Here is a 26,273-nt window from a genome sequence, read left to right as displayed (position 1 = left end):
AGTACTAGGAGTAGTAGTGCTCACTGGTATGTATTAACAGCAGTACTATCAGCAGTACTGACAGCGGTTCTCGTACTATGATCAAATGGAGCTGAAAGCTGAACTGAGGCAGAGGAGCGAGGGATGAAGGTCACACGCCACACTCACCAAATGAGTGGGAGGAGAAGTGTCAATCGCCATGAGTCCTATTCCCTCCTCAGTGGTTGCTACGGTTACCTGGCATGTTGTAGGTCTCCATGGCGGCAAGACGGAGGCCTGTCTATTGGCTGGAGGCTGCCCCGGAGCTGGCCAATCATCCTTCAGCATGAAGGCTCAGGGCGGGCACAGGCACAAAGGTCATTATTAGATCTGGATAAAGGCCCGACAGGAAGGGAGGAGAGTAGATGAAGAGGAGGGGGAAGAGATGAAGAGGAAGGAGGGAGATGAAGAGGAGGGGGTTAGATGAAGACAGGGGAGGGCAGATGAAAGAGGAGGAGTCAAAGGTGACAAGACGATGAAGGGAGAATGAGATGACGTGTCTGAATAGAGAGGGTCCATAACAGGACAAGAATGTCAGAGGTGGTGAGGATGAAGATGATGATGATGGTGATAAAGATGGTGATGATTATGACGATGATGATGATGATGATGAGGCTGAATCATTCTGATTCCAGCTACAGATAGCTTCGTTAGCGTGTTTTGTATTTAGCATGGCTGACATTCAGAGGTCCTGTTAGCCCTGAGGCTTGTAGGTAAATGCTAACATGCTAATACTTCACAGCTACAGTAGTGACCATTTTTCATTAACATGCTATCATGCTAAATAGCTCCAAACAAAAAGTGCAGTGAGGAGATGGGTAAAACCACGTTCATTAAAAACCACTTCATATAACTGAACACATGAGTAGATGACACACACACACACACACACACACACACACACACACACACACACACACACACACACACACACACACACACACACACACACCACCGCTCCAGGCCTGGAGATCAATAACTGCTGTGTGTGACAGGAAGAGAAGGAGGAACCACAACGGAGCTGGAAACAGGGAGGCGTCAGGAGCAGAGGAGAGGAGAGGAGAGTAGAGTAGAGTAGAGTAGAGTAGAGTAGAGTAGAGTAGAGTAGAGTAGAGTAGAGTAGAGTAGAGTAGAGTAGAGTAGAGTAGAGTAGAGTAGAGGAGAGGAGAGGAGAGGAGAGGAGAGGAGAGGAGAGGAGAGGAGAGGAGGAAGGACTCAGTGATTCAGGAGTGGAACCAATCATTAATGTATGAGGAGGTTGTGGACACGCCTGCAGGGGTCGTGTTTGCTGCTGATCTCAGACGGGTTCCAGTGCTACAGTGACGTTACTGCAGGTGGTTTCTGATAATTTTATTATTGTCCGGGAGAAATGTTCCTACCATTCAAATAAAAGAAAAACACAAGAATTACAGGAATCTTACAAAATCACAGGAAAATTTTTGTAAGTATGGAGAAGTGCTCAAAGACATTATAATTTCCAAAAGGAGTTTTATACAAATTAAAGAAAGCAGCAAATTCTCATTTGAGGTGAGACCAACCGAACACAGCCGCGGAGATCAACCCACGTTTTAATTTACTCCTCCACGATGTCCTCATTTCCGGTAGCTTGATGCAGCCCAGTGGGAGTGTCGCACTGTTTTGCCCTTTCATCCCCCACGTGGCGCGTGATCTCTTGGGGTTCCCCCGCAGCGGACAGTGGAGCGTTCACGGTAAAACACAGGAAATAAACCGACGTGTTCCTGAAGCTCCTCTTCAAATGCGTCTTGCGCGGAATTAGGGTTTTATCGTCTTAAAAGACGTGAAGGATTTTATTTTTATAGCCAGTGCCGGGATCCGTGCATCATTCATCACAAACAGGGTTTTATTTTGAAAACCTTGGCAGGAAGTTGTTTCGCCTTTGCATTTATTTTCTATTAAGACAGCGTTTTCTATTCCGTACCAATGTTTGATATTGTCTAGCTGGTAAACATGATTATTATAAGAAAAAAAATACTAATATTTATCCTAATTAGAAACAGGAAGTGCTGCGATGCGCGTGTCTAACTTTCCGTCGGAGAGGAAGAAGGGGCGCGTTTTAATTTTAGCTTGACTGCTAACAGCTAGCTGAAGTTACCTGCATTAGTTTCACTTTCGGACAACTAGGAGCGCCTCCTCTGGGATTCAATTTCAAGGAAAACGAATCTCTAAACCACCTTTATGTTCTTTGACACTCATCCGGTCGCACAGGAACAACTTTAACTTCCGTCCTGGTGACATTTAAAACTTGTAGATTTAACCGTTAGCAGTCAGGACGCTCAGACGCGCAGTTTGTTTACCAGCTAGCTTCCAGCTAGCATGGACGGCGGTGGCAGCCCGGAGGAGAGAGGGGCAGAGAGACTCATGGACGACTACCTGAAGTCCATCGGTTTGCATCGGAAGAGGGTTGCCAAAGACGGGTCGTGCCTGTTCCGGGTCGTCGCCGAACAGGTAAGCTAGCGGGAAGTTTGTAGCTTGCTCCCAGCGCCGGTGACAACTGGGGTGGGTTAGCAAGTGGCTAATGTTACCCGTGTAGAAGTTAGCTGTCGGTTTGTGTAGCAGATAAACAGTTAAATCAGATTTGTTAACCTTTGTTAAGTTAAAAGTGTTTTGTGTGATGCTGTGTTCAGGACGGTAGGAAATGATCAAATATACCTGTCCGACCTGTGGAAAGTGCGTGTACACATCACGTGACGTCTCATACTGTTGACATGATTAAAACCTAATTAGACTGCAGTTCACTTATTGTTACGCCGTGCCAGCCGTCGCGATGACGTCACACCAAACTGTTTTGTCCAGTTCAGCCTGTTCTGCATGTTGTTGTGTTACCTTTAACATCTGTTGTCGTTGACCTTTGACCCCTTCCAGGTGCTACACTGCCAAAGTCTTCACACGGTGGTTCGGGCCAAATGTGTGGCATTCCTGAGAAGGAACCGAGAGCAGTACGAGGCGGTAGGAACGGTCCAGCCGTCTGATTTTTGTTTCCTGATGTTTGTTTGTGATGTCAAACAAACAAACTTATTTTGTGTTAAAGTGTGTTTAAGACTCAGAACCTCTCTGTCCAGTTCGTGGAAGGCGACTTCACCGAATACGTGGACAAGCTGCAGGACCCGCAGGTGCAAGCAGATGACAGGGCCACGCCCACCCCTGGGGCTACGCCCACCACCCTCTGGAGCATTTGGTTTACTCCCCGCTAATGCTAACACTAACGTGTGTCCACCACTTATTTTTCAGCAATGGGTGGGGGAGGTGGAGATTAATGCGCTGGCCGTCATGTACAGGTAGGAACCCGCAGACATCCGTCAGGCAGCCACATCTTTAGGTGCAGGTGTTGACCCCGCCCCTTTCTTCCAGGAGGGATTTCCTGATCTTCCAGGAACCTGGAAAACCAGCCGTGAACATCACAGGAAACAACTTCAAGGAGAAGGTGAGGAGGTGTGGGTCTGATGATCAGAGTATTGATAGGCTGATCGGTCGCTCGCTGCTGCCACCCGCTGACCCTTGGGGGCATGTCTCCTCAGGTGCTGCTGTGTTTCCTGAACGGGAATCACTACGACAGCGTTTACCCCATCTGCCGCCTGGAGAGCGCCGCTCTCTGCCAGTGTGAGTACCGACTAGCAGCCCCACCTCCAGACGGGGGCGGAAGCGCTGGGGTGGGGCCAGACGTGTGTGTGTGAACGCTGCTGTTTCCTGTGTGGCAGCCGTCCTGTACGAGCTGCTGTACCAGCGGGTGTTTCATATCAACCAGAGCCTGCTGGGAGTGTGTCAGCGCACTGGCAGGCCCTCCGACCTTCCTATTGACGACAACATGGCCGCCTGCGGCAGCAGCGACGAGTCGGATGCCGACGCCAACGAACCGCTCTGGTGAGACGCCACCCAGAGGCGGAGCTTCAGCAACCGGAGCGCCGGCCGCTCTGTAATTCTGTTTTCAGGACTCCGTTTAATCCAAGTCAAATGTGTTCTCGCTTTGTGACGCAGGATCGAGAGTGAAACCACAACGTCCAGATACACCAGGGTAACACACACAAACACAAACACACACACTTGTTTCGTGCATCATGACAGCAGAATTACCTGAATCTTTTACTGTGTGTGTCTGTGTCTGCCAGGGCCGTGGGCGTGGCCGGTACCTGCCTGAGAGGGTGAGGCGTTCACTGAACCCGACTCTCTTCAGGAACATAGAGTACGACATGTGGCTCAGGACCAAGAGAGGTATCAGAGGGCCAATCGATCAGGGCGGTGCCTGATGCCTATCCAATCGATGACATCATGCTCTTGCAGATCAATGACATCACACTGACACTCTGATGTTTGTCCCTGCAGCCCAACAGAAGATGGATTATTGCATCGCTGCTGGGATGCAGTACAGCCCCGGCGACCGCTGTAAGGTGCGTGATGTGCTGACTGTCATCACCGGTTTCCTAAATGCACCACCGGTTTCCTAAACGCATCACTGGTTTCCTAAACGCATCATGTAATGTGTGAGTGTGTGTGTTTATGTTGTCACCTATAGGTCTGTCTCGACGGAAGTGGGAAGAGCTACAATGCAACTGTGAAGGAAGTGCCCCCCAATAATGGTCTAGTCAGCGTTTACATAGAAGAGCTGGGAAAGAGGTTAGAGATCAATAAAGTAGATCCTGAGATACACTTAACATTTAAAATAACTAAAATCATTTTAATCTGTTGGGACTCCTGAAAACGCATCAAACCCCCTAAATTATGAAAAAAACAATATATATTTATCAGCCAAAAGACATACAGACTTTACCTGTGTATGCAGCAGTGGTGGGCCTTGCATTTCATACCTAGGCCTTCAGTGATGCTGTCCTTAGTCAAACTTGCATAAATACAACCCATAATGCTGTGAGCAGCCCCCACCGGTGCCACCAATGTAACGGTCAGGACTGAGACGTTTATAACTTCTCTCAAATGAGACAAAAACCGGCGTCAGCCCCACTCTTTTTATTGTCACTTGCACAGAAGAACCACGAGGCCACACCTTTAATAGACGTCACACAATACATCACAGAACAAACCGACTGAAATGACCGCATCATTTATGACACCACAGCTACAGAAACGAAATACAGACATACACTAACACACTACCTCTATCATGTCTAAAACGGGCTATTTTCCAGCAGGGACACAAGTCTCTGTGTATTTCCACTACAATCACACTGCTGTGCAAGTGCACCACATTACTTGCACACATTGCAGAAGAACAAAATATTTTTTCATTTTTAGTACATTTGTCATTTTATTTCATTATAATTGATTTGATATAAATGAAATTAAATTGCAAGAACATTAAATAAGAAAACTTAGATAAATGAAATGTTTGTACTCGCTGAAACAACCCTTCAAACGGCTTATTTAAACACAAAAGCCATTCTCCTTTCTTTCCTCATGAACACTCCGTTAGCTAGAACAGGTTAGGTAGTTCTGGTTAGCTGGTTCAGGTTAGTTAGAACAGGTTAGCTCCTTCAGGGATCGCACCCTCGTCTCGCTAGTTTCTCTTCAAATGTGCGTCTGCATAGCATCTGCATAGCGTCGCCTTCACAGAGTGAGTATCCAATCACAAGACACGTAAATATCAGGTGAACGTGAGGCCAGCTACAAGGCCTTAGCGTTGCCAACTCTGTTAACTATATGTTCCCGTTCACTCACAGTGCAGGGAGACCTGCATTCTAGATTCTAAAGGTCCTGGGCAGATTTCATTCAACCTGGCAACACAAGCTAGCTGAATTCTGATTGGATAAAACCCCTCTAATCTACAAATGGAACACTTACCGAGTGTTGTCCTATGTCATATTATATCCAAATGTAGAATTATATATTTATATATACATTTGAATATATTTATTTAAGGAAAATGTATTAAAATAGAATTAATTTTCATCATAAATTTTATCACAATCTCTGGTTATGTTAGACCAGCAGAGAAGGCCTTTCTGGCCCTCACCGCCCACCACTGGTATGCAGTAATCCCTTGTTATTCGCTTTAATCCATGCCAGGACCGCCCGTGAAAAACGAAATTCTGCAGTATAGCAGTAAACTATTTTATTATTGACGGTAATTTAAACGTTTATGAACCCTCCCCATACTGACATTAAAGGTCCCATATAATGCTTTTTTAAATTCATGTCATTCAGCTGCCAGATGTCCAACTACACTGTATTTGAAATGTCTTGCCTCAGAGTGATCCGTGGTCCTCAATATCTTTCATTGAATATCGATAAGTTCTCTTCCGCTCTGAAAGTCTGTGTTGATGGGCCGTAGCTCTCAGCTCCCTCTCTCCACCCCCTCCCTCTCAGAGCCTTCCCTATCTCCCTCCCCCCTCTGAGCTGCCCAATCAACACTGCCCTCCCCCGCGCGTTCACGTGTGTTTGTTTACTTGGCCACTCGAACGCGCCGGCATTACAGATGGATCGATCGCCATTGTCTGCAACTTTTTTAACTTTCAGTAACTTCCCCGCTGCATATTTTGCTCTAATTCTTCTCGTGTTTTGCACTGTTGTTTTTCATGATTTAACGGTTGATTTTTCGGCGCTAAGCGTGGACGTGCTTCCTCAGTCTTTGCTGAAAAAAGACTCATGGTTCATTGTGTAAACATGATCAGACCGGCTGGTGATATAATTACAGTGTTTTCTGAAAATCGTCATGGACAGTGAGAGCTTGTGGATAACAAGGGAGCTAAGCTAAGGCAAACTAATGAAACATGGGATTTTACCATTAAGACCAAGTTTTTCTCGTGTGTGTGTGTGTGTATACACGCAGCTTTTCGATCACTTAGAAGAGCTAAAGCTGCTTTCATTCACCAAAAAAGACAATTGTCCTGTGTAACTGGTTATGTTTTCGATGTGATGTTGGCCTCGGGCCGACACACACACACACTGACTGCTAACTAGTTAGCCAAATGCTAGCTGAATTCAACAGCTTATGAGGAACTTTCACTGTGTAGCTCTGATCCAGGTCGTTAACACACACCGCTACGGGAGCCTGATCACGAACCTCACACAGGCACACACACAAACACACATACACTCACACAACTGAAGTGGACCTGTACCTAGTTAGCCAAATGCTAACTGAGTTCAACAGCTTGTCAGTGTGTAGCTCTGAGCTAGCACATTACCACACAATGCTACCGTAGCCTGAATGAACTCCCCCTTTGGGGATTGCCACACCTGGGCATGTCAACCAATCAATATCGTCAATCACAGAGTGCAGTCTATGACTTAAATTATGTCACAAACGGCCATTCTAGCAAAATCCGATCGTTTTGATTCGGTCCTGGCCATGAATTCCTAAAACTCCAAATATCTATTGATGCAGGAAGCGTTTGTTTACCAGATTCAAGGAGTTGGTCGGGTTGGGGAGGACCACTATGTATATGTAGAGACCTGAAAAATGTGATTTTCATAATAGGATCCTTTTAAACCACCTTATATCTGTGTTACCTTTTCCAAAATTCTTGGACTGTTTAAAACACTTTTTTTTAAAAAGAAAAGTCTCGGGAGGAACTGTGAGATGGATCGCACACTGATGTTGTCAGCCAATAGCAGGCATGTATGGTATCAAGTGACTACCTAAATCCGCGATTTAATGAAGCCTTGCATCTTAAATTGCGAATATGCGAGGTATTACCTTAATTGTATATGTTATGCAAACAATGACGAAGAATGAAAAGAAACACAAAAGTCCAAGAACAACGAACTACATCTTTACTCACCAAAGAGAACGAGATCCGGTCTCACTAATGTTATATCCATTCACCAACATGTGGGAAAGAACAGGATCCTGTCTCAACTGACGTTGTATCCATCCGCCAAATAGTGGTGGTTTCCTGGTCCTGTGTGAACTGGTGCTGTTGTTTGTGTGCAGACAGGTCCCTCTGTGGAGTCTCCGCCCCCTCAGTGATGACAACAGCTGGAGCACTGTGGTCAGCAGAGACAGGAGACTCAGCAACGGTCATGGAGGTACACACACACACACACACACACACACACACACACACACACACACACACACAGTGACAGGAGCTTTCCTCTCCCCCTCAGACTGGGAGGACAGGGGTAAAGGGCGGGGCAAGGGGCGGCACCTCCCAGCATCTTCCTCTCTTTCTGGGACGATGGCGCTAGGCACAAGTGGGCGTGGCCAGAAGCAGCCCCCTTGGCCCCCACAGGCCCCTGTGGAGGAGCAGGGCGGGCTGAGAGCCAGCAGGTCAGTGTTTGTGTTCTGATTGGAGCATGAAGCGTCTGACCTGCAAATCCAACAGGTCAGATGTGTTCCAACAGGAAGCCGGCGAGCGTGGGAAGTCCCGCCCTCCATCCGACAGAGAAGCAGGATTTGACCAAACAGGAGGAGGAGCAGAAGGTGGAAGTGGTGGACATGCAGCTGACGGACGAGCTCAGCTTCCCCGCCCTCGAGGTGAGTCTAGGCGGAGCCTCGCCTCACCTGTAAGGTGTTCATTTGTTGGACCGCTCTCCAATCAGCTCTCACTGTGTTCTGACTCTTCCTTCCTCTCAGCGGGGGCCGGTGCCACAGGGCGACGGGGGGAGGAAGAAAGGAGGAGAGAAGAAAAGATTGCAGAGAAACAAGCCGGTGCGTTGCTGTCTGGGACTGCTAACATTAGCATGATGATGTCATCGTTATGCCACTGATCACATGGTTGATGTTAACTTAGCCATAGTTAGCCAGTAACGTCCTTGTCAGCTGATGAAGATACCTTTTAGCATTTAGCGTGTGTGTGATTAGCATCAACAGCTGAAGCCACAGCTGTTTGTTTACTTGTTTGTTTGTTGCCATGGAGCCACGCTAACGTCTTTCCTTTGTAGAGGAGTCCGCTGGATGACGTCGGCGCGTTGCTGCCGTGTGCTGGGGAACCCCCCCCTGCGTCCACCAGCCCTCCCCCGCCCGGCAATCCACCTGCCGTAAAGATGACCGCCACCGTGGCATCCAGCCTCCCACCTGGGCCTGTTGCCCGAGCTCAAAAAAGAAACGCACCTTCTTATGCTTTAGCCGTTGGAGCCACGTCCACTACTCCTCCCGCCACTGCGACCGCTCCTCCCCCTGCCCCGTCCTCCACCACTGTCTTTCTCACCCCTGTTCTCCCTGCTGCTTCCTCACCCCCAGTTCTCAACACCCACTCTTCATCCTTACACCCCTTCTCCTCTCTATCAAGAATCCCGTCTCCTCCTTCGTTTTCCTCTCGTCCTCCCACCACTTCCTCCTCCTCCTCGTCTCCCCCTTCTGCTTCTCTGCCCCCTCCCACTTTCATTGCTCCCGTGGCCCCCCCACCTGGTGCGGTGCAAGGTTACTTCTCTTCCTCCTCCCTCCCCCGTTCTTCCCTGCCGGTCTCCCCCGTGTCCCACTCACCCAGTCCTCCCTTGTTGTCACCTTCCTCCTCCTCTTCCCCCCATAGCCGTCCTGCTGCTCATTTGAACAAGGATCCCACCAAAACCCCAAGTAAGAAACTGCAATCATTATCTTTTATTAAATATTAATAATTATTTGTTATTGTTATACATTATTTACTATTAGTTATTATTGATCTCCTTTAAATTCACTGTAAATAACATCAATGTTAGCCCGGTGATTGAGCTAATGAGTCCATTGTAAGCTCGCTAGCTGTTGTCATGGATACAGGTGTAACAATGATTTTTTACTCTTCATCTCTGCTGTTTTACAGATTCTGTGAAGGATGTTGGAGTCACTCTAACTGCACCTCAAACCTCCCCAAGCCCTGCCTCCCTTCCCCAGGTTCCCCCCCAGGTTCAGTCCCAAGCTCCGCCCCAGGTTTCCCCCCAGGTTCTGCCCGAAGTTCCACCCCTGGGTTCTCTGAGCCCTGATCAGAGTGAGATCTCTGTGTCCCAGACCCGGGCCCCCTCACCCCCGGGGGAGAACCAAAGCCACTCTTTGTTGCCCACTGACCGACACCACCATCAGGTCCGGTCCCCGTCCCACACTGGGGAGGCGTCTGAACCCCAGAACCAGACGGCCTCCATGCCCCACCTATCTCAGTCCGAGTCTGAGGCGGCCCCTGGCCCCCAGGGTCCGATAGAGGCCCGGCTGTCTCACATTCATCACATCAAGACTCAGACCAGCCCTCCGGCCCACTCCCAGCAGTCGCACTACCCGCCCCCTCCTCAGCACCCCCACATGGCGTCTGTACACCCATTCCACCCCCAGACCCTCACGGGGGCCTTCCCCATGCAGCAGCTGTCCCAGCTTTACCTGGACCCCCTGTACCCGGGCTTCCCTCTGGGGGAGAAGGGCCACATGGCCCCCACTCCAACTCTGTCCTCAAGCGAAGGAGGAGGAGACCTCCCCAGAGGTGAGAGTTCAACTGGGGGGCCCCGCACCTCCTGGGGTCACTTTCAGTTGGTGCCTGAAAGCAGAAACATTAATTTCCTGGTTCTGGTTCCTCCCCTGCAGATCCCAACGTCCTGAGGTGGTTCTTCAACCTGGGAGTCAAGGTGAGGCTGCTGGGGTGGGACTAATGCTAATGCTAGCAGGACTAGTAATGCTACTAGTAGTATTAGTAATATAAAGTAATTCAACATGAATAGACCAATCAAAGCAGAGAATGAATGTGATTGGAGCCAATCAGCATCAGCTGTGTAACAGACAGCCTGATCGAGACCCGTCAGCATCTTAAGCTGATGGAGATCTAGCACCTGATTGGATGACGTTGAACATGTGATCATCACAGCTGCTGTCTGCTTTCCTCCAGCTTCCTGAACAGGAAGTGTGTGTCTGCTAGCTTCCAGATTAGCATTGCTAGAACAGGTGAGACTGGTTTTTGTGTAGCCTGTTGGCCCCCAGCAGTGAAACATGTAAACTGTCTCTCGCCCGTCTCCCAGAATGCCGAGTCGTGCTTTGTGAACTGGTGTTCAGGGACATCACTGCTCATCACTGCTCTCTCTCTCCAGGCCTACTCCATGCCCATGTTCCCACCTTACATGTACCTCCTGCCCCTCCAGCAGGCCCACACCATGCACCCAAGGCAACACTCTCCCTCCCCCTCCCCCTCTCCCCATTACCCATCATCCACCCCGCCCACCAGGCATGAGGAGCCACACCCCCACTACTCTCAGTACAACCACCAGACCACATCCACTGACCCCCCACAGTCTGCTGACCTCTTAAGCCAGGCTGGATACCCCGTCTTTGAACCGCTATCTCATAGGCTGGCATGCCCCCTGTTGCCATGGCAACAGCATCATATTCCCCCACCCACCAATGCCAGCTTCTCAATTGGGTACCCGACCCCATACCCAGTCCCCCAGGCCTACCGCCCCCAGTACCTGTCCACCATCCCGGTGTGGTACCGCTCGACCCGCGAGGAGGCCCAGGTCGGCCATGGGGGGCCGGAGCCCCCCCAGCATGCCAGTGGGGACACGCCACCTGGATCCGGTCCCCGCCGAGCCCCCGGTCCTCCTGCTGCTAGCTCAGTTAATGCTAACGGACAGTCAGGAGCTCCTGGTTCTGGTATGTAGGACGATTCTAGACGGTTGTAGACGAAACGTTTAACCCTGTGAGATCATTGTTTCATGTCAGGTTTTTTCCCATCAGCCCTCAAGGAAGAGCAGGAAGGGAGTCTGACTGGAGGGGTGCTGCTGGTGGACCCACCCCTCAACAACACCCCCATTGTACGGAATTCACCACCTCACATCGTACTGGGATGGTAACTGTAGCAACGGTAGTAACCGTAGCAACGTGTCTCTTTTAGCTGGTTTCAAACCCTGGTGTGAAGGATGCCCCCGTCTCCATGACAACAATGAAGCCAAGCAGCATCCCAGGCTCTCTGTCATCGTATGACATCACAAAGACGGCCACTGACGGCTCCGCCCACGGTTACCATGGCCACCAGAACCTGACGCCTTACACCCCGCCGGGAGCGCCTGAGCCCGGTCAGGGGGACTCCCCGTCCAACGTGGCAGAGTGTCTGTCAGTCGGATGCAGCACCGAGGACGACTGGGATGAGCAGGCGGGATTCAAACCAACAACCTTAAACCCCCGAGGGTCACGGAGGATCTACAGAGGAGCCAGTCGGGGAAGGAGTAGCTACGATCCAGGCAGGGGGGCATACAGGAGGAGGTACGCAGGCGACATGGGGACAGGGTATAGCTACATCCAGTATAGCTCCTCCTACAGGGGGCGGGGCCATGAGCGGGGGTACTAGTTCTCTGCCTCGTCAGCGTTCTGATTGGTGGACACGAGACACTACTGTTCTGAGGTTCTCCTCGCCGAAGTTGTTAGCTAGCTTGTCGTTAGCATGGTGCAGCGTCCTGTTGTTGTGGATGTAAACATCAGGAGGAACATAAACATAACGAGGCGACTTTTTGTCTGGACAGAGGTTTACTGAGTTGTGATTGGTGACTTTGTTCTGCAGTTTTGTTTTTCCTTAAAGTTTATCTTTTGGGTAAATTTTTATTTTTTCATAATGTTCAAAAAATTCTTCCATCTCTGTGGTAAACTAGAAGCTGCTGCTGGTTAGCTTAGCATAAGAACAAAAAAACAGGAGGAAGTAGCTAACTGAGTGAAAAAATTCTCCTGCCACAATGACTTCAGCCATTTTTGTTTTAAGGGCTGGGCTAGGCTAGGCTAGCTCACCTCCTCCTGGCTGTGGGTTCAGGTTAAACAAAATGGTTTCTGAAACGAAGTGAAACTAAAGCGTAGTTTGAACAAGGGGCTGCTGAATCTGAAGCTTTATTTAAATGCGCTGAATGGCTTTGGTTACTCACTTCCTGTTTGGTGCCTTGCCTCCGCTCACATTTTCCTGAGTTGAGGAAATGCTGCTGTAAAGGAAGCGGCTCTTGTTGTTTCTATAAGGTTGAATAAATAAACTTGAGTTTGGATCCTGTTGTCGTCGCCGTGTCTATTTTCTGTGACGCTCAGAGTCGCATTGACTTGTAAAATCAATCAAAAACAATGGAGGCGTTTGATCAGATGACAACAGTTTATTTGCTGCGAATGCGTGGCTTCTGATCGCAGCCCGCTGGCGTGACGCGATGGACTTTGATTTGGAACACGTGACAACATGGCGGCTGCTGAACGCAAACGCAGCCCGGACGCGATCGATGGGTGTTCTTCCTCTTGACCTTAACGAATCTGCTGTTTGCTGAACGCAGCCCGGCAGAGCGTATGTAAACACTCCCAAACGCAACCCCCTGCATGAAGTTGTCCTACTCGTCCAGGAAGAAGTAGTTTCCGCTCTTCTTCTGCTCCGTGTCCTGGAGGAGGAGGAAAGGGTGAGTCAGCATCTCTTTGAACACAACTTTATTGGTAAGTTAACGACAGTTATTGGTAAAAACAGTAAGCTGCTTTAAACCGTAATACCACCAACGACCAGTAGAGGTCAATGAACCATTCCAGTTCAAGGGTTCTACTTTTAGCTTCTCTGATGTGTTATCATCAGTAATTATTACTTCCTGGTGGCGTCTTCTGAATGCTAACAAGTTAGCATGCTAGCAGCATGCTAAGCTGCCTTAGCCGCTATAATTAGGGCTCGCACCTTGATTGAGTTGAGTTTGTTGATCCGCGGCCGGTAGTTGTTCGGGTCCCGTCTGAAGGTGATCCCCAGCAGCGCCAGGAACCGGTTCATCCCGGGCAGCAGACCCTGGGGGCTGGACATAGAGGTCAGAAGTCAAGGCGGCATTTGGGTGGTGCTCTGGATGCGTCTGTGGGGGGGGGCTCTTACGTGTTGGCGGCGGTGCGTTTAGAGGGAATACCGTCAAACACGATGACTCTGTCAGCCAGGTAAGTGGCCATGATGAAGTCGTGCTCCACCACGAACGCCGTCTTCTTGGCGTGGAGGATGTACCTGTGTGGAAACACCAGCGTCAGAGGGAGGAGCTAGAGACGGAGGAGAGGGATGGGGCAGGAACAGGAAGTGTGTTGACCTCTTGACGACCCTGGCAGCCATCAACCTCTGCTCAGAGTCCAGGTAGGCAGAGGGCTCGTCGATCAGGTAGACGTCCGCTGGTTTGCCGAGACACAGCGTGAGGGCGACCCTCTGCAGCTCACCGCCGGATAGGTTCTGCACCTGAGGGTGGAGGGGGGAACACGTGAGGCCAGGCTGCGCCCCCATCAGCAGGTATCTCGCTGGCGAGCGGTTCTTACGTCCTGGTCGATGATGCTTTCGATCTGCATCGGCTTCATGACGTCAGTGATGAACTGTGGATGGGTGTAGGCGTCGTGGATCTTCTCGTGCAGCAGAGCTCGCACGCTGCCCTACAGAGAAACCATGACATCAGCTTGACGGCGGGGCTCTAGGCTCCCGGCTGGTCCGTGAACGCACCTTAAACTTAGGGCTGATGGTCTGAGGCTTGTAACTGACGTTCAGGATGGGAACCTCGCCTGCAAAAGAATCCAGATCAGTGTGGGTCCAGGTCTAGACTGGGACCGGATCCGGGCAGGTACTCACCTCCACCGTCAGATCTGAGTCCTCCTGCCAACATCCTGATGAAGGTGGTCTTCCCTGTGCCTGTGGACGGGAACACATGACGTCAGCGTGCCGGTCGGGATGTCACCTGATGCAGGGGTGGCGTCAGGTGATGTCACATGACGCAGCGGCATCCTACCGTTCTCTCCAAGCATCACCATGATCTCCGAGTCTGTGAACTCGCCGCCGTTGATCTCCAGCGTGAACTCGCCCATCGTCTTCTTCATTCCCGGATACTGAATGACAGAGCAGCAGCATCAGCAAGCTCCCGAGTTAACAGAGAACTGGAGCAGGTTGCCGTGGAAACGCCAACACACCTGGTAGTGCCGAAGCCTCTTCACCTCCTCCTCATTGGCTGTCTCCGCCACCTTGAAGACCAGCGAGGTCTCACGGAACCTAAGGTTCTCCGTGGGGACGTAGCCGTCCAGGAAGATGTTGATGCCTGAAACCAGAGAAGAAGAAGGATGGACCCGGGTGGGTTTTCGATCTGCTCCAGACCCACAAAACAAGTGCAGGGGTATGTTTGGTTTACCCTCACGGACGCTGAAGGGCATGGTAACTACCCCGTAGGCGCTGGGCACGCCGTACAGGCAGCAGATGAAGTCAGACAAATAGTCCAGCACGCTCAGGTCGTGCTCCACCACTATGATGTACCTGCAACAGAACGCCATCAACACACACGTGTTCTGCCCTGCCTGCCGTCCAATCACGCAGCACTACCCGGAGGCTTACCTGTCTGGCGTAATGAGCGACCGGACGGTGATTGCCGCCTTCAGCCTCTGCTTCACGTCCAGGTAGCTGGACGGCTCGTCGAACATGAAGCTGCAGCGGAGAAGATCATCATGATGACAATTGTCATCATCATCGTCATCATCATCACCATCATCTCCTTACATGTCCGCCTTCTGGATGCAGACGACTGCGCAGGCGAACCTCTGCAGCTCTCCTCCGGACAGGTCCTCTACATTTCGGTCCCGCAGATGGGTCAAATCTACCCGGCAACAAGGTGGATACAAACCAGCCAATCACAATACACACGTAGACAGTTAGGAAGCAAGCCAACAAAATCTGGTCTTTGTGTTTATGTGTGTGTGCGTGCGTACCAAGCTGCTGACACACCAGGTCTTGTGTTCCTGTGTCGTCCTTCCTGGTCAGGATGGCTCCTACTGACCCCTGGAGGCAGACGTGAGAATTACACTCTGAACTGAACGAGTCCTGCCCCAGTTTCCCCGGCTTCTCCCATCTTTACTCGTCGCCTAGCGGCCTTGCCTCCTGCCCCTGAAGCGGCCCAGGCTCCCAGCTACCCCACATGGGTGTGTGGGACCTGTTACCTTGACGGTCTTGGGGATCTGGTCCACGTACTGTGGCTTGACAATGGCCCGCAGGTCATCCTCGAGGATTTTGGTGAAGTAGTTCTGCAGCTCAGAACCTCTGAAGTATGTCAGGATCTCCTGCCAGTCCGGGGGGTTCTGTTAGGGAGTGACAAGATCAGCTGATCAGCGGCACCGCCCACTTGAACCACAGTGGCGTTGGGGGCTGGGGGGGCACTCACGTCGTACTTGCCCAGGTTGGGCTTCAGTTTTCCGGCCAGGATCTTCAGAGCTGTGGATTTGCCAATGCCGTTGGTTCCCACCAGACCCAGCACCTCTCCGGGTCGGGGGATGGGCAGCCTGCACACCAACTGCCACAGTCAGCCCACGCTTCAACCAATCACACGCCATGAGGCGTGAAGCTAGCTCCATCTACACATCCCATCAGGTGTGTGATTCTCTGGCGTGTTCTAGGCGTATCTGATTTCTAGAGACCTATTGATCGTCTGGATGGGTGTGGCTGTGTTTGATCTAGAGGCGTGTTTGAGGGCGGAGCAATACCTGTGGAGTTTGAAGGAGTTGGCGCCGTATCTGTGTGTGGTCTCCTTCTCCAGGTTGCTGGGCAGGTTGACAATAGACAGCGCTCCAAAGGGACATTTCTACAACAACAGAGGGCGGGTCAGGTGGTGTGGGCAAAGCCAGCAGGCCGCTCTAGAGTGGGCGTTACCTTGATGCAGATGCCGCAGCCGATGCACAGGGACTCTGAGATCCAGGCGATCTTGCTCTGAGGCGTCACCTCGATGCACAGCTTCCCTGCAAACACAGGGCGTTAGCGGAGGATGACAGTTATGTGCTGTCCGGTTCCGCTTCTGATTCCAGTTCTTGCCGCGTCACTCACCCATCCGCACCACTGGGCAGCTCTTCTTGCACTCCTGGCGACATTTCTTGGGTTTGCATTTGTCGTGGTTGACGATGGCGATCCTCGTGTTTTTATCCGCCATGACCGACGCCAGCACCTGAGGAGCTGAGCAGAACCGGGTCAACTTCCAGGTAACAACGCCACACACACAAAGGTCCACCACAGGTCAGCTGACCTGGCCACACCTGCTGTACCCCCATGATAAGGGTGATGCTGCCACCCCAATTGCAAGATCAGACTGTTAAAAAGGAACCTATCAAACAACCAGCTGTAAAGAAAAACAACCAGCTTTGAACATAAACAACCAGCTGTAAACACAAACAACAAGCTGTTAACACAAACTGTTTAAATACAGTTTAAAGAAGGTGGTCTTCCTGTTACCACAGTAATATGGAGACTAATGTAAACATGTACAGTAATCCCTCGCGTTTTCGCGCTTCAAGAAGCCAGGCTTCAACTCATCGTGGACTTTTAGTAGGTAGCACATGGTACCGTACGTATTGGCAGACAACATCCGGAAATGCGCTACGTTCCAAGACTCACTGAACGCGGCGCACTTCAGTGTATTAAAGAATCACTTAAAAGCGCTTTAAACAGCCGATAAGAGTGGGGGGGAAATGTAATACAGATGTAAGGTGGTTTAATGTCAGTATTGGGAGGATTCATAAACATTTCAATTACCATAAATAATGAAATAAATACTTTGTCGCTGTATCTCGGAATTTCGTTTTCGCGGGTGGTCCTGGAATGCATTAACTGAGTTAATGCATTTCATTAACTGAGTTAATGCATTCCATTAACTGAGTTAATGCATTCCATTAACTGAGTTAATGCATTCCATTAACTGAGTTAATGCATTCCAGTGATCCCTGTAATGTTTACACATTTTAACAATGACTGACCAATCAGAAGGAGAACTGTCAGACATCAATGCTGATGGTTCTGAACTAACTAGGTTTTCAATTATTACTTTACATAAACATTTTATTTATATTCATGTTATTATTATTTGTTTGTTTGCACTCTTTATGTTTACATTGTTTGCACTTTTACACCTATCATGCTTTATGTGCTTTGAATTGCGGCTTGGGGGCTAAAAGTTGTTTGGATTGAATTTGAATTGAATGCTTGCTGACATGAATATCAGCATGTTAGCACAATGCTAAGGTTAGCATGCTGATGTCAGGCTGTGCTGTTCTAACCTTAGCTAGCTGGGTTGCTTTTTCTGATTGGTCGGAACTGGTCCAGGGCTCCCCCTAACAGACCCTCATCAAGTTCTTGATAATATCTCTGCCAGCTTCATCTTCTTCTCATCATCAGCCTAGAAGTGTTTTTTTCCCCGCACCACCATGAGACAGGCAGTGACGTCACTGCCGTACGAACATACAATTCACGTCATTCCTCGAGCTGATGACGCAGCTGCTACTAGAGTAACAGGCCGAACCGGAACCAAACCGTTACCCCTGAGATAAAGGATCCATTCAAATGCTGCCATGCTGCTAGAGGCTCGCGGCCGGATGTCTGAGGCTCCGACCCCCCATCGGTTCACACACCGAGGGCTTCGAACCTAGAGCCGAACGCTGCGCGAACCGGGCGGCGGTTCCTCCCGTCCTCAGATGACCTGTCACTAGGTGGGTCACCGACCAGCCGAACCCACCGAACCGTCCGCAGCTTCGCTGTGGTTCGATAACCCCCCACGTGGTGATTATTAGTTCGGAACCACAACCAAGGAAATACTGAAGCCATGAATTCCTGAACGGGGTTCGGTACGCGGCCCCGTTACTGACATCTGGGGCCATCCTTCCGGTACCGTCAGCGGTGTTTCAAACCTGTCACGATCAGGGCATCGATCAGCTTCACCTCTACACCCGAACCGATCGATCAGCAGCATGAAACACGGCTCGCGCGCTCGGTTGTGACGATAGCATCCGTTACCTAGCAGTTAGCATCGGGCTAGCATCAGAGGCCCAGGACCGACAGCTGCTCGCCTGGCGAAAGCGTTCGTTTACCGGGTATTTACCGCCATAAAGACCCAACAACCCCCTCGGCGGGTTGCGAACTCACCCCTTGCGGCTCCCGCTGCTGCGCCTCAGAGGAAACACACCGGGAAACCGACTAGAAAAAAACAAACACACCGGGACAACTTCTCTCTCCCAGCAACGTGTTCCTCCGCTGGAAGCCGGCTGGAAAGATGGCGGGAGCTACGCAGTCAGCACGCGACGCGGGCGGTGACGTCATAGGAAGCGACAAACGTGGGAGATTGGAAGTAAGTAGCCGTGAAATGATGCGGGTTTAAACGTTATTCTGACCGGACAGACTCGTCGGCGGCTGTGACGGCACACCGGAGGGTTTTACCTAGCGATGCCGTGAGTCTTTTCACCGTGAACGGTTTTGAACTTTGTATTATAGCGGTGAAACGTTAGCTGCTAGCAGCTAGCCGCGTTAAACTAGCGATTCCCGGATGGTGTATTGGTGATGTTTGTGTGTCATCGATCAGCTAATACCGGATTACAGTTTAAAAATGTTTAATATTCCGGTAACGAGTTTCCTCTGTCAATTTTATTATGAATTAAACGTCTTTAGTTCAGACCTGCTGGAACGTCAGTCACACACACACGCACATACATACCGGTCCCCCTTTGGACCTGTGTGGACTAGAACCTGACACCATCTGTTCCCTAACCTTCAGGTCACAGATGGCCACCCCCAGCAAGACGCCGCCCGGCGCCGACCCCAAGCAGCTGGAGCGGACCGGGACGGTCCGGGAGATCGGCTCCCAGGCAGTGTGGTCCCTATCGTCCTGTAAACCCGGTGGGAACCGAACCAGCGTATCACCTGCTGTGTGAGGGACGCCAACCCGACTGACGTCATGTCCTCTGCAGGTTTCGGGGTGGATCAGCTGAGGGACGACAACCTGGAGACCTACTGGCAGTCGGACGGCTCGCAGCCCCATCTGGTCAACATCCAATTCAGGTCGAGATCCGGGAATGGAAATTTCTCTCCAAAGTTTTCCAGGATGTTTTCCAGGCTTGTGTGCTCTGGTTTTTCTAGGAGGAGGACGACTGTGAAGATGTTGTGTATCTACGCTGACTACAAATCAGACGAGAGCTACACCCCCAGTAAAATCTCAGTCCGTGTGGGCAATAACTTCCATAACCTGCAGGAGATCAGGGTAAAACCTCAGTAGGTCATTGGCTCTCGCCTCCATCAGCTGCTCCTCTCAGCATCATCCTCCTCTTCCTCTCTGCAGCAGCTGGAAATGGTGGAGCCCAGCGGCTGGATCCACATCTCTCTGATGAACCAGGTATGATCCCGCCTCCAACCCGTCACCTCACTGCTCATCAAAGATCGCTTGCATCGTTAGCATTAAACTGTTTTTATCTACAGATGATAATAAAGGTGAATCCAGTTTTTTATCAACTTTATTAGCAGCATCCTCGTAACGTTCTCCTAGCTTGGGAGTTTCAGTTTAGTGGTAATGTCTTCTATGTTAGTAGTCCTGTGACTGAGGCAATAATCTTGACAAGTGTCAAGAGTGACTCATAGACAGATGTGAGGGAGAGAATACACTCATTTAAAACAAAACATCGTTCAGAATCAGATCAGAAAGAAAACAGAAATCATTTAAGTTCTGGAATCTTTCTGTGTGACCCAGTATCGACTGACCCACAGTCGGCTATCGACTGACCCACGGACCGGCTGACCCACGGACAGGTACTGACCCACAGACCAGTACAGATTGACCCACCTACTACCCACGGACCAGTTCTGGTCCATGACCTGGGGGTTGGGGACCGCTGGGGTTGGGTCCTGGAATGGAACGGGGCAAGATGGTAACTGAACCTTTGCATCGTAGCGGACCAACGAGCCCATCAGCACCTTCATGATCCAGATCGCGGTTCTGGCCAACCACCAGAACGGCAGAGACACACACATGCGGCAGATAAAAGTCTACACACCGGTGGAGGAGAGCTCCATTGGAAAGTTCCCACGATGCACCACTGTGGACTTCATGATGTACCGCACCATCAGGTGACCTGGACCCATCAACTCAGGACCAAGACCGATGCAGCAACCCGTTTTCTAATGATCATGAAAGTTTTGTTAAGTTTGATGTTTGATGTTAAAGCCAGGCTGAAAACAGGAAATGTGAGATGTGTTTGTTTGCTCCAGTTTGGATCAGTGTTCACTGGTGGTGGGGAGAATTGCCCCCCCCCCCAAGTTCACGAAAACATGAATATTTACATATGAATAGAATATGTATTGATCCATATCTTTTATTTTGTCTGATAGCAAACAGTTTAGCTCAGTGCTAAAAAATAGTCAATCACAGGAGCTACGGCTCTATTATTACATGATCCTAAAAAACCCCCCAGCTCTAACCCGACCCTAAACCTAAATGTAAGTATAACCATAATCCTAAAAAAAGCCTAATCCTAAATCAAAACATAACTGTAACCATTAATCCTTGATACTAAACCCTAACCCAAATACTAACCCTACCCTAAATACTGACACTTATCCAGGAGTCGGCAACCCAAAATGTTCAAAGAGCCATGTTGGACCAAAAATACTTGTGTGGAGACTCAAAAAATTAACATCTAATATGAAAGCAACACAGGCTATTAGTGTATGTTAATGTGAACAAAATGTTATGTCTGAAAAGTGCAAATGGATCATTATAGCTATGATATATGATAGCTAGGACAGGTTTATGGCTAAGTTTAGGAAAATAACAGATGTCATTATAATGGCTGTTGGCAACTGTAATTTAGTTCAATTTCAATCAGCCAATCAACCTTTATTTCTAAAGAGCTTTAATCGCATCAGACAGTTCAAGAGGGTTTTAAAAGAGAAACCCAACAGAACCCTCAAGAACAAGCATAAGTGACAGCAGTGGAGAAAATCTCCCTCAGTGAGGAAGAAACTGTAGGACTCAGACTCTGGAGGGTGACAGTCTGCCTTGACCGATTGGGTAGAAAAATACCATAGAGAGATATAATTTTGATTTTAAAAATTACGTTTATTCATGACTAGATTTTCAGTTATCCAGGTCATGGTTATCCAAAGCTGTTTAAGTCGATCCACTGGACGTTAAAGTTCTTGAAGACTTTTCGTCTCTCATCCAAGAGACTTCTTCAGTTCTGAAGGTGGCTGGTCATGTCCACAAGACATACACTACACTAACAGAAACATGCAGCATTAACAGGACTTATATACTGAACTATAAAATATAAACAGTATAAAATTAAAATGGGCGGCACGGTGGCGCAGTGGGTAGCACTGCCGCCTCACAACACGGCGGACCCGGGTTCGAGTCCCGCTCTGTGCGGAGTTCGCATGCTCTCCCCGTGTCTGCGTGGGTTCTCTCCGGGTTCTCCGGCTTCCTCCCACCTCCAAAAGCATGCACTTCAGGTTGATTGGCTGGTCCCAAATTGCCCGTAGGAGTGAGTGTGTGTGTGAGTGGTTGTGTGTCTTTGTGTGTGCACTGGCGTCGTGCCCGGAGTGTCCCCTGCCTCACGCCCTATGCCACTGGGATAGGCTCCAGCTCCCCGTGACCCGGTGCGGCGGATATAGCGGTGGTCATATGACAATGAATGAATGAATAAAATTAAAATACAAACAGTATAAAATTAAAATACAAACAGTATAAAATTAAATTAAAATATAAACAGTATAAAATTAAGTCTTTTCAACCATGTGTTGACCTCTCCACCCCCCCCCTCTCCTCCTGAGAGAGTCATTGTGCTCCCTGATGGCACGGGGCACAGAGGAGGACCTCAGTCTCTCTGTGGAGGTGCTGTGTGACAGCAGTCTGCCGCTGAAAGTGCTTCTCTGCTGGGAGAAGGTGGTGTGCAGGGGGTGGCTGGTGTTGTTCATGATAGTCTTAACTTTAGACATGGTCCTGCTGTGATGCTCTGCATCACTTCATCAAAGTCCAACCAGAATTTCTCCTCCTCCAGCTCACATCCTACCTGTGGAGCATACCCACTAACAACATTGAACATAACACCTTTGATTTCTAGCTTCAGACTCATCACTCTATCTGACACTCTTTTTACCTCTAGGACATTCCTAACAAACTCCTCCTTCAAGATAACTCCTACTCCATTTCTCTTCCTATCTACACCATGATGGAACAACTTGAACCCTACTCCTAAACTTCTAGACTTGCTACCTTTCCACCTGGTCTCCTGGACACACAGTATGTCTACCGTCCTTCTCTGCATCATGTCAACCAGCTCTACCTTTTCGTGTCATAGTTCCAACATTCAACGTCCCTACTCTCAGTCCTATACTCTTGGCGTTCTCTCTCTTCCAACGGACACACTTTCCTCCTCTCCTTGACCAATAGTTGTCCAATTTCCACCGGCACCCTGTTGGTGAACAGCACAGATGGCGGTTGTTGTTAACCTGGGCCTCGACTGATCCGGTATGGAAGTCATAGATTTGATTTGCATGTCTGATTTGGCAGGCATTAAAGAATTTAGAAATGAAAATGAAAGAAAATTACTGACAAAATTTCATACATTTAGCGTTTTAACTGACTGATTTATTGCGAGACAAACACATAAAAACAAAAAAAATGTGAATTTTTGGCCCAAAGAGTCCTTGAGGGTTATATTCATGTCAGAGGAGCTTAGCAAGGTGGTACAACAACCGGTGGGCCTACTGGATTTAATTGGTGAAGTCAGACAACTGAGGGCTGTGACAAAAGAAAAAGACAGAATGACTGAAGAACTGTAGAGGAGAGGAGACCTGGAACAGGACACCAGAATGGAAGACCTGGTGATATCTGGGCTGAAGACAAACCACTACTCCCACACAGATCATAGACGGCGACAAGGACGGATAGGACGCACCAACAGGTGTTTTCAATGATAAAGACACCCCCTTGGATAGTAGGTAAAGTCTATACAGGTTATGTCAATTTTACTGGCAAGCACATTCAAATGTCAGATACGAGGTATTTATGGGGACCTCATGAGGCAGTTGATAAGATTCATGTTTGAAGACATTAATTTGTCCCTTTTTGCCCATGAACTCAGACATATAAATTATATAAATTTGAAATTGACATGTCCTGCTTAATCATGTAAAAACTGTTGCTTCGGGTCACAAAGAATTCATCATTGATTTATAAAACAAAAATATTAAGATGATACAATGAAGATTACATGTAGTTTAAAGATTGTTTGCCTTTCATATACTGTATAAGCCTGTCATACTGTGTAAAACGCCCTGTGCAGTTAAAGCTGTTGGCCTGCACTTTTACATTAGGTGATCAACAACACTTTAGTTTTTAGGTTTGCATCCAACAGACTGTCATATTTTTATTTAGATTTTATTTATTCATTCTCTGGTTTTCAGAGAGTCCAGTCAAGCCAGAGAAGAGACACAAAGACCAAAGTGCCAGACATGGATAATAATGATGCCACAACAGCAGAGGACAATAATAATAATACAGCAATGGAACAGGAGACCATGGTACCTTTTCAAAGCTACACTTTTCTCTCACCAGAAAGGACATGACATACGTTTTCTAAGAGTATTTCTATCACGTTATGTTCAGCCTATGATTGTAGAATACTGATGGCATTGAGAAGTAACAAAATGTGTATGTTAAACTGTTTTATAGGTCGCCATCCTTTCAAGAGAAAGACGTGGCAGACAGAAGAGATACTTGCAGTTGAAAGGCACATGATGTTGTTTGTCACTTCCTGTCAGGTTCCAAGGAAATATGACTGATAAGTGTCTTCAACTGGAAAAAGTAGCACTCAAAAACATAAATTGGCTAGCCATAAAATTCTACATCAAGAACCGAATCAGTGTATGCTGACATCTGATAGACGTTACATAAAGGCTGAGTTCACTCAAGTTGCATTATCTATATGTTTATAAGTGTAAAGAGTTGCAAAAATTTTGTTTCAGTGTAAGTTGTGTTGTAATGTAGCCTTGGAAAGGCTGCAGTTTAAATTCAATGTTGAATGACTTGATTTATACTTTATTGCCACAGCTCAGGGAAAAAAGGGAAGCATGGCAGTGATTACTGAGATTTTATTACTTTGTTCAAGTTTTGTTACAAAAACATGCATACAAAGCATAAAAAATATACAACAAATAATAAAGTTTGAACTAGAAAATTCACCAAATGGCCTGAGTCTCTAATCAGTAGCAAACAATACATCATAAGGTGTAAAAGTGTAATCGGAAGTTAATAATTATGGAATATTTAGATGAAACATTGAAGGATGGCATGCTATCGTAAATCTATATTTGCCTCCTGTGTCTATTTAACTTCTATCAGTGTCGTTTAAGCTGTATCAAGGTTTTGTATTACTTATCTCCACACTTTAACCTGTGTGTGTGTGAAGTGGTACACAGAAAGGTAGATAAACTGGATATTTTGCTTTTGTGGCCCCACATACTGTATGACTACATACCTTTACCTTAAGATTTTTTTCGGAGCTGTAGGTACACTGGCAAGGCCGGTTTCCACAATTAACTAGCTACTATCGAAGCCTCACAACGCAATAAAGACACTTACCTGCTGTGTCAGGGTTGCCCACATTTTCAGTTATGAGTAGCCACCCAAGTACATTTAGCAAGCAGTCTGTTAACTTCAAAAATTCCAGAAAAGGCTGGCAGTACTACCAGAGTTTTCTTACCTCTGTTTATTCTGTCCTGTGTCCCTCGGATCCTGTTAATCCGATTCTGAAGGGGCAGCCTGGAGAACTTGGCTTGGTCCAACTTGAGGACTTGAGCAGAAGGAAAGTTGTTCCTGCCAAACATGTCTGAAGTTGTCCACTGCTGACTCCTCCATATATCGAGTATGTTGGGATCAGGCTAGAGGGGCAAAAATTTATGTTACGTTTAAAACCTTAACATAATTAGAAAATCATTAAAGAATTGCAGGACACACACAAAAATAACCAGGCAGAACCACAAATTAACGAGTGGAATAAAGCAGACACCTCACAAGGTTTCACACTGTCTCTTAGAGAAGAAACAGCTACAAAACTGGCAGGGCATCAGATTCCCAGGCCTTTGGGAGAGAACCCAACATCATGAAGCCATTGCTTCAGTACCAGTGCAACTGGGGTGCCAGTGATGGTGTGAATGGACACTGCTAATGATGTCCAATATTCTATGAATACCACAGTGTGAATGTTAACATGAAAAGCTTTGATGTTCTATTTTAGAGGTAGAAGAAAATAAAGAAAACATCTTCTTACCAAAAGTGGCAAAAGGACATCAACACATCAAAGACTAATCATCACTTCTATAAAGGCCCACTAGTTCAGAATTAGCCAAGAGTTCTCTACATTGTTTGTATTTAGTAGTGACATAAACATGGAAATGGAAATGAGTACAACACAATCAGAAACGGAAATGAGTACAACACAATCAGAAACAGACATGAGTACAACACAATCAGAAACAGAAATGAGTACAACACAGTCAGAAACGGAAAGGACTTCAGAGTGTTCCTGTTGGAATTTTGATTTCTATGAGAATTTTGAAGTGATTGATGAGAAGCCCGGCAATGTGACTGTG

General features: G+C 48.4%; 3 protein-coding genes across 7 annotated transcripts; 2 read left to right on the top strand and 1 right to left on the bottom strand.

The window, feature by feature from the left end:
* Window positions 1-1,675: 1,675 nt before the first annotated feature.
* otud4 (OTU deubiquitinase 4) lies at window positions 1,676-12,903 on the top strand. The gene is made up of 21 exons (XM_068307586.1): window positions 1,676-2,484; window positions 2,902-2,985; window positions 3,099-3,149; window positions 3,268-3,314; window positions 3,388-3,460; window positions 3,555-3,636; window positions 3,735-3,897; window positions 4,012-4,048; window positions 4,143-4,245; window positions 4,357-4,421; window positions 4,547-4,647; window positions 7,922-8,016; window positions 8,098-8,260; window positions 8,335-8,467; window positions 8,567-8,641; window positions 8,875-9,505; window positions 9,729-10,373; window positions 10,475-10,515; window positions 10,972-11,530; window positions 11,615-11,691; window positions 11,772-12,903. Exons 1-21 carry the CDS (start codon window positions 2,353-2,355, stop codon window positions 12,222-12,224), a joined length of 3,810 nt encoding a protein of 1,269 aa, XP_068163687.1. The 5' UTR covers window positions 1,676-2,352; the 3' UTR covers window positions 12,225-12,903.
* Window positions 12,904-12,998: 95 nt separating this feature from the next.
* On the bottom strand, window positions 12,999-19,369 carry abce1 (ATP-binding cassette, sub-family E (OABP), member 1). Of its 2 annotated transcripts, none has more exons than XM_068307588.1 (19): window positions 19,345-19,369; window positions 16,695-16,820; window positions 16,524-16,609; window positions 16,358-16,455; window positions 16,039-16,156; window positions 15,818-15,955; window positions 15,590-15,659; window positions 15,381-15,477; window positions 15,219-15,308; window positions 15,019-15,140; window positions 14,804-14,928; window positions 14,626-14,722; window positions 14,469-14,528; window positions 14,343-14,401; window positions 14,165-14,275; window positions 13,945-14,087; window positions 13,743-13,865; window positions 13,557-13,668; window positions 12,999-13,275 (listed from the first exon to the last, which is right to left on the bottom strand). In XM_068307588.1, exons 2-19 carry the CDS (start codon window positions 16,795-16,797, stop codon window positions 13,228-13,230), a joined length of 1,800 nt encoding a protein of 599 aa, XP_068163689.1. In that variant the 5' UTR covers window positions 16,798-16,820; window positions 19,345-19,369; the 3' UTR covers window positions 12,999-13,227. The 2 variants fall into 2 exon arrangements, with proteins under 2 accessions (XP_068163689.1, XP_068163688.1); XM_068307587.1 differs by lacking the exon at window positions 19,345-19,369 and adding an exon at window positions 18,780-18,926 and having other exon boundaries at window positions 13,000-13,275.
* Window positions 18,940-20,863, top strand: anapc10 (anaphase promoting complex subunit 10). Of its 4 annotated transcripts, none has more exons than XM_068307592.1 (6): window positions 18,940-19,081; window positions 19,405-19,526; window positions 19,598-19,688; window positions 19,767-19,887; window positions 19,969-20,019; window positions 20,371-20,711. In XM_068307592.1, exons 1-6 carry the CDS (start codon window positions 19,077-19,079, stop codon window positions 20,416-20,418), a joined length of 438 nt encoding a protein of 145 aa, XP_068163693.1. In that variant the 5' UTR covers window positions 18,940-19,076; the 3' UTR covers window positions 20,419-20,711. The 4 variants fall into 4 exon arrangements, with proteins under 4 accessions (XP_068163693.1, XP_068163691.1, XP_068163692.1 ...); XM_068307590.1 differs by having other exon boundaries at window positions 18,942-19,081; window positions 20,572-20,863; XM_068307591.1 differs by having other exon boundaries at window positions 18,942-19,081; window positions 19,966-20,019.
* The last annotated feature ends 5,410 nt before the right edge of the window (window positions 20,864-26,273 follow it).

Source organism: Antennarius striatus, chromosome 23 (genome assembly GCF_040054535.1).
Source record: "Antennarius striatus isolate MH-2024 chromosome 23, ASM4005453v1, whole genome shotgun sequence".
Taxonomy (NCBI): domain Eukaryota; kingdom Metazoa; phylum Chordata; class Actinopteri; order Lophiiformes; family Antennariidae; genus Antennarius; species Antennarius striatus.
Note: the sequence above shows the minus strand (reverse complement) of the source record. Positions and strands in the feature narration are given on the sequence as shown.